This window comes from Pteropus alecto, unplaced genomic scaffold (assembly GCF_000325575.1).
Source record: "Pteropus alecto unplaced genomic scaffold, ASM32557v1 scaffold79, whole genome shotgun sequence".
NCBI classification, from domain to species: Eukaryota; Metazoa; Chordata; class Mammalia; order Chiroptera; family Pteropodidae; genus Pteropus; species Pteropus alecto.
Window position 1 is genome coordinate 11,850,699 of NW_006494612.1, and position 8,234 is coordinate 11,858,932.

The 8,234-nt window shown below is 35.0% G+C and overlaps 1 protein-coding gene across 7 annotated transcripts in view; it reads right to left on the reverse strand.

Annotated features, from left to right (window-relative positions):
- Positions 1-5,848: 5,848 nt before the first annotated feature.
- The window catches only part of FAM184A (family with sequence similarity 184 member A), a 102,748-nt gene continuing 100,362 nt past the window's right edge, over positions 5,849-8,234 (reverse strand). For 5 of the 7 annotated variants that reach the window (XM_025042437.1, XM_015600137.2, XM_015600136.2 and 2 more), the window contains 2 exons: positions 7,788-7,990; positions 5,849-6,200 (listed from right to left, as the gene is read on the reverse strand). In XM_025042437.1, coding sequence (XP_024898205.1) covers positions 6,119-6,200; positions 7,788-7,990 — 285 coding nt within the window. In that variant the 3' untranslated portion in view covers positions 5,849-6,118. Of the gene's footprint in view, positions 6,924-7,787; positions 7,991-8,234 lie in introns of all 7 variants that reach the window. The other 2 variants (XR_001518163.2, XM_015600134.2) reach the window with 2 other exon arrangements.

Below are 8,234 nucleotides of genomic sequence, written 5' to 3' on the forward strand. Positions count from 1 at the left end.
ACAAGAGGGAGACTGGGTTTTTCATTTTAGTTTTTCTTCCATGTATTGATAGACATTTGGATTGTTTCTACTCTTTGGCTATCGTGAATAATGCTGCCATTGCCATTGGTGTACATGTATCGGTTCGCATTTCTCCCTTCAATGCTGCTTTTGGCTATATATTTAGAATTACCATATTATCCAGCAATTCCACTTCTGTGTTTAACTTTCTCAAAAATGCCACTGCACCATTTTACAGAATATTCCCACCAGCAGTGCACAAGAGCTTCAATTTTTCTGCCAATGCATTTTTTTTTTAAATAAAGGCCATTGTAATGGGTATGAAGTGGTATCTCATTGTGATTTTAACAACTCCATTTTGTTAACCAATCACTAGTGATGAGCATCTTTATGCTTATTTGCCATTCATATATCTTCTTCTGAGAAATGCTGTTTAAGTCTTTTGCCTGTTTTTGATTTGGGTTGATTGTTTTTCTATTGTTGAGTTTTAGTAGTTTATACTTGGTAGCTTAATAGTATATACTCTGGATATTAATTCCTTGCCAGATATATGCTTTGTAAATATTTTCTCCTAATTTGGGGGTTGGCTTTTCACTGTGTTGATAATGTGGTTCGATGCGCAGAGGTTTTTAGTTTTGAAGAAGTCCAATTTATCTATTTGTGCTTTTGTTATCTGTGCTCTTGGTATCATGGCTAAGAAATCATTGTCATGAATGTTTACCCTGTTTTCTTATAAGAGTTTTAAAGTTTTACCTCTTATGTTAAGATCTTTGATTCATTTTGAGTTAGTTTTTGTATGTGATGTAAAGCAAGGGGCCATCTTCTTTCTTCACATGAGGATATCCAGTTTTCCCGCACAACTGGTTGAAAAGACTGTCCTCTCCCAATTGAATGATCTTGCCACCCTTGTCAAAAATTATTTGACTATATATGTGAGTGTTTATTTCTGGGCTATCCTATTTCAAACAGATTTTGAATACTAATGAAAGTAAATTAAAATTAAATTGTTGAAATTAAATATAGCTACATTCATAAAATTACAGAGATATTATTTTCCTAGATTACTAGAGGTAGTTATTATGTAGTAATCAACCAAACCAATATTAATATGGTATAATCCATTATCGCAGTGGTGTCATGTGACAGAGAATGTTAGAATATTTGTGATAGCATGAAAGGAAAAATAATGCACATTATTATTTTCAAAGATTATGTCTATACCTCATTGTTGTTCTTGTTAGATAAAAATGTTCTCCATTTTGTTAGCCAGTCACCATAAAAAATTTCTCCATTTTGTATATGAAAATAAATTAGTATTTAAGAGACTTCCAATGGATAATTTTTAGCTGATTCCAAATCAAGATACTACTCTTGAAATATTTTCATATGCTTTTATCATTAATACATTTTTGGAATATGAATACTTAACTAAGAAATTTGTGATATATTTCCAAATATCTCATTTGTATTGCTTCTTGACAAACTTTTGTGGACATGTATGAAACATTTCCACCCATGCTATATTATAAATTATTCCTTCTCCACCCCCCTATTACACATGAATACTCTCTATAACATTATGAAAGACACAGCAAAAGAAACCAATCATGGTTCAGCTGTTCAAGAAACATTTTCCACCCTAGCTCTAGTATAGACTGCCACATTTGCAAAGAAAAAATTCCTTATGACTCTCCCCTTAGGACCTGTATCTTCACCCCAGATTTAAAATCAGTGTGTTTGGGGAAAAGTTACCAGTTAGGAAGTTACTGTTTGATGATGATGAAAGGCCTTAAATATTTTAAGAACAAAAATAAAAGAGTTTTAATCATACCTCTATATGATTTGTTATGAAGGAGTTGACAGAATGAGATAAAAACATCTTGACCTATATGTAAAAATCAGTTTGACATCTTCTGAGGTAAGAGTGATATTGTGATTTATAATAAGAAATATGTATTTAGTCTTCATCTCATTTCAGGCATAGAGCTTCTAATACCATTAGAATTTCCCAAGTGATGAGAGTTATAAAAGTGTCCTGTTATGTGGTGATTTTTCGACCCCACCCAAGGATGGGGGCAGGTTGCTGGGGGACTCCATCATGTGATTAGAGGGTTGGAACCCCTTGGCCTTTGGGGAGAACAAAGAGGCTGGAGATTGAGTTCAATCACCAATGGCCAATTAATTTAATCAATTATGCCTATGTAATAAAGCCTCCATAGAAACCAAAAAGGACTAGGTTTGGAGAACTTCCAGGTTGGGAAACCAGACACTTTCACATGTCACTGTCCACAAGGACAGATGCTCCTTTGTTTGGGACCTCACCCTATGTATGTTTTCATCTGGCTGTTGATTCATATCCTTTAATATCCTTTGTAATAAACCTGTAATCTAGCGAGTGAACGGGTATCCTGCATTCTGTGAGCCGCTCTAGCAAATTAATTGAATGCAAGGAGGGGGTCGTGAGAACCCGATTTATACCCAGGTATCAGAAGCACAGGTAACAATCTGAGGTTGTGATTGTCATCTGAAGTGGAGAGTGGTATTGTGAGCCCGAGCCCTTAATGTGTGGGGTTTGATGCCATCTCCAGGTAGATAGTGTCAAAACTGAACTGTAGGACACATCCTGCCCACCAACACACATTGAAAATTGGTGATCAGACTCTAGTAAGGAAATTGAGAGTATCTGCCACTTTGGTTTTACTTCTAAAATCCTAGTATAAACATAATGAGGATGTTAGAAATGATAGGTAGTATTTTTATCATTATCACTTATCTGCAAACACATGTGCTGCTCTGAACTCCCTCCTTCTGTTATACTTACCTAGTAAAATCCTAATCTTGGTTAAATATAACTATCCATTCCTATAAACCTGCACCCAAGCAGCTGAAGATGGCCAAAGAGCACAATCATGTTGATGGATTTCAACGTAAACATACAGCCTCTGATCTCAGTCACTGCCTGACAATCTCTAGTATATTGGCTCTACTTTCCAAGACAACGTTTACTTACCTCGAGTAATTTATACCTTTCCTAAATGATCTCATACTATTTTGTAGGAAGGTAGGGTACACTGAGTCACAGAGGTTAAGATACCTATTGATGGCAGAGCCAATACTCAAGGAGCCTCAGAGGAAGTGAGTTTCCTAGCAGTGGAGTAGTCAAAGTTCAGTCAGGGATGTTACAGAGATTGAAGTATTCTGCGGGAGATTAGAAAAGATGGCCGTTAAGGCTTCTTCTAAATCCCAGATTCTAGGATTCCATATTGCTTTTTATATTCTATCAAAGTAAATGTCTTGTTGAAACTTCTTCAATCAGTGTTAATTGTCTCTTTAATGTTAAATATTACCCAGTGAACAGATGAACGTTGTAAAATTTTTGCTTGTCTCTTCTTTCTCCTGTCCTTTTAATCCTTCTCTCTCTTCCCAGCACAAAAACACAAACAAAACCCATCTTAACCCTGCATACCAGTCTCTCCTTTCTCTTACCCCTTCTCTGTATAGCCGAGTTTCTTCAAAGAGGGGTTTTCACTGTCGACTTCCTTCCATTGCACCTCCCTGGAATCTAGCTTGTTGCACCTCCATTCCCATGAATCTCTTTTGCTAAGACCATTTTTATAATTGTCAAAGCCAATGGACCGTTTTCATTATTTCCCTTTCCTGATCTCTATAGCACTTGGTTGGCTGCTCTCTCTTTAAAACATTATTCTCCCATAACATCATGCTTTTTTGGATCGATAACCCTACTCATTCATGCGCTGCCTGCCCCTTAAATATTGGTGTCCCCCAAAGCTTTATCCAAATCCTTGGCTTTATCAATCTCATATATATGCCATGCTCCAGACCCTTGTGTTTAACTGCCTGTAATTATTTTAGAGAAACTTTAATTTCAGCATATCTGAAATTAAACTTTATCTTTTCCCCATACTCATTTTCTTTCATGTCCAGCACATATTTGTCACCAACTCCTGCCAATTCTGCATTTTTGCTCTTTATCCTTTCATTTCCCCATTCCCATTTACAATTCTTTGGTTCAGTCTTCATCTGAACCAATTCAGTAAAGCTTCAAATTGGTCTTGATATTAAGTGCCCATCTATCCTGAACAAACTGCAACCAGTATAGTGATTTACATTTTTTTTTTTTAAATCTAATCATGCTGTTTACTACCTGCTCAAAATTCTAGAGGATCCAGCTGAATTCCTTACTAAGCATTCCAGGCCAATCTGTTCCATGCTGGAAAGAGCACTGGTTTCAACCCTTACCAGTTATGTAATTGTCTGTGTTTTGTGGGCAGGGGCAATGGAGGGAGTGTTCAGGTTCTTCATCAGAGTTGTTGAAGGGTTGAAAATGTTAAAATTGTAGTGTCTGAAATAAGGTAGGTGCTCAAGAAATGGCTGCTTTCTTATTATACCACATTGGTCCTATAGGATTGCACTGAATTTTCAGAATACAACTGGCTTGCTTTTTTCTGACTCTTGTTTCAGCTGGTTCCTGGAACAGCCCCACCTTTGGTCTGTCTGGTTAATTCCTACTCATCTTTCCATATTATACTTGGGTACCACTTCCGTGTCGAGCTTAAGTAGCCAAACATGTTAGGTAGGTAGCAACCACTTAGGCAGAGTTAATCACTTCCTCCTTTCTGCTTCTGCTCCCCTTGTACACACCATAAATCTTATTTGTAGCCCTTCTGATATTGCTGTAAAAACTAAGTTTGGTTCTGGATTATTTCAGCAAGTATATGGTTGGCTCCTTGAGAACAGGTATTCATCACCTTTGTATGCCCATATCTAGCCCAGTTACATGCATGAGTTCTAGTCATCAAAACCTTGGTAAATAAATGTCCAGATTATGAGATATGTATGAACTAGGGGCAAGAAAATGTGCTTATAACAATATTTATTTTCTGAAATAGGCATTAACCATTTTTCTTGGAAAATTCAATCTTAGTTTAAGAAAGAAAATTCAGAGCAAGTATTTTGTAGAAACTTTTTTTTTCAGGATAACTTAAGGAATATGCTACTACTGTGCATACTCATGGAATAAACCATCACATGAGTATGCACAGTGGTAGCATATTCCTTAAGTTATCCCCCCCAAAAAAAGTTTCTACAAAATACTTTCTACTGCCCCGAGCACAGTGCCTGACACATAATAATCATTTAAAAAGTTGGTATTTAACATTATTATAATCATTCATAGATCATATATTTGCATTTATCTTGTTCGCCCAGATTTTTCTAAAATCTACATTACCAAGTCAACTAAATGTGGCTCTCTTAGAAATGGATGCACTCTTTCAGGACACAGATAACAATATAGCACCCTGCCAAAATGGGCTGAAAATTTAAAGGAATAAAAAGTCTCATTAACGTGATAGTAGTTAATTGAGTCTATGTTCATATGCCGAAACTATATTGCCTATTAAGAAAACTAACAAATTGGCTTTTAAGACAAATTAAGATAGAATAGACTGTCTCTTTACCCAATAACTTTTGGCCATAAATCATAATATTAATTTAGATACTAGCTGTACTAAAAGTTCTAGATCCTCAACTGTAAGAATACTTGAAATACTATATATAAGTCAGCAGTGTTTAGCATACCTGAAAGTCCACAAATGTTTTCATCCTAGCCTCGTAACTTTAGAGAACACAGTTTAGTTATAGCTATACATAGTAATGGAACAAAGTAAGATAATGTATTTCCTTATCTTGATTTTGTTATGATTATTTGAAGTCAAATAATTAGGTATTTTATGAGTATTATGCAATAGAACTTTTTGGCAAGTCTTACCTGGAATTAAAAAGTATTTAAAAATTAAACTTACTAAAAAAATGAAAAGCACTATTGTTTGTTCTAACAAAATTTATTATGCAGTAATTACAAAGGTTAAAGATTCTTCCATCTCAAATAAAAATAACTATTATAATTACACACATAATATAGTACCTTATAGAGTGATTCTAATAAATATCACAGGAAATACAGTGCATTTTCAAATTGGAGAGACAAATACTTTCTCATTCACAGTGTTTGACATAAGAAAGCCTGTTCACATAATAATCTGTAAGGTCATGCTCTTAGTAACAGTCCACACAGAGCTGTGCCAACACAATTCTTTCAGAATGTGAAGTACCGGGCAAACCACTCCTGGCGCTGGGGATCTGGAGAAGCCACTGGGGAAGCTTCACTCTGAGGAGGACTGAATTCATAAAAAGAGAGACATGTAACCCAGCATTAAGCTCTATTTGCAAAGTGAAGGGAAAGGCACATAAAACATCAGTGCAGATGACCACAAGCTGTTCACTACATTAGAAGATGTGTGAAAGGTTTGGTACTCCCTGTGTGTGCACTAGATTTGGTTCTCCACTCCATGAGAGTGCACCAGCAGCTCAGATGAAGTCAGTTAGGGAGGAGCCACATCACGACAGTTAAAAAAGACAAAAATCAAAAAGTTGAGGAAAATAATGTCACCTTCTTTAAATAAAAAAAATTCAGGAGGAATGGTGGGAAATAAGAGAGAACAAGATAACATTCCTCACAGCACCTTTTCTCTTTTAGTTAATTAAAATTTCAGAACCTGAAATAAGCATTTAATTCTTACAGATGTGTCTTTAAATATAACTAAATTAAGTAACCAAACCATGCTATAGTATTTTTACTATATCTATATATTAAACTTTTATAATTCCATAAGCAAATACTCTAGGGGAAAAGGGGTGCATTAAAAAGTCAATTTCCCCTCCATCTTCAAAGTTATATAGTTTATACTTATATTAAATCTAGTTAAAGAGTCTTTGGGCTAGTTGAGAAAATAAAAGAATCCCTACCGTCTCTGGGGGAAATTACAAGGCACGCAACAATGTGTAATGGAAACTCCAGTAGTCATGTTCCTTGAGCTCATGCACATGCATCTTACTGATACCTGAACGTACCCATGCACAAGGGAAATAAGCAACACAAAATATTTAGCAGGAGACATATTCAAAGGTATATTTGACTATTTTTCATTCTTGCCATTTTTTTAAAATTCAAAATAGTCATTAACTATGTCATTAATCATTTAACCTAGAAAAGATAGTCTATCTGTAAGACTTACTAGTGACACTGCTGAGATTTAGTAAAAATAAAAGTAAATAAATTCAAAGCAGCACAAAATCAGTAATAGTAAAGTAAACACAAAATGATACTGCTTTTTGATTTTAGTTAATGGATAAACAACTTGACCTCATTCAAATTTTATTTGTTAGTACATTTAATCAACAACTCTGAAATAACTTAAAATTAGAATGTCAATTATAAAAATTATTTTTTCTAAATTTATTTTTTGCTTATGTATATCATTAAGTTCCCAGAGCTTACATAGTTCTTATTTTGGCAATAAGCCTGGTAAACAAGAAAGGTAAAAAAGTGAACACATAGCATAAGAAACAGAAACAAAAGCCACTTAATAAAAAAAAATAAAGTTCTGTAATACGGATGGATGATTAATGAATAATTGGTGACAATAATAAAAATGAAGCAACAATCTATATTAAACTTCTAAGCATATGAATTACATTAGCACCCCTTTCAGTATTTAGAAAACTAACAAAAAATTAGAAAAATCTTTTTAAGAGTCAAAAAGGAATTCTCTAGAGAGGTGATAAATATATTTTGTAACTATTTCACAGTAATATTTCTTTTCATAGGCTGTTCTTAAAGTAGTAGATTTCTATAATGTAAGAAGGCAAATTTCTCAAGTTAAAAAAGAAAAGAAAAAAAAAATCACCGGTGAGACGGGGCTCACCTCAAAAATGTCTTGGGCTCTTTGGGTGGCACTGGCTGTGGAAGTGGTTTGCTGCTGCTGAACTCAATATCGTGGACTGGAGAATTAGGAATGGGGTCCAGGCGGTTAGGATGTCCGTTGCCCACTCCACCAGATTCCAGAGCACTTAGATTGGGAACACTCACAAACCTGTTTGTTGGTGATTTATCATTCTTCTTCTTTTGCTGCATTAAAAATAATACATGTGAGAATAGTCTCTACATAAGGGCAAATGAGAAAATAGGAATAGTAGAAGATATAAGTTTGGCATGGGAAAATTTCTGGAAGCTTTATGTTAAATTGAGATGTTAAAATGAACCAGTGTTACCCAAAATGTGGTCTGGGGATCCTTGGAGGTGTTCTTTATCTATATGGAATCCTCACAGACAGGCCGCTAGGACAGAAAGGAGGAGGAAGAAACATTGAAGA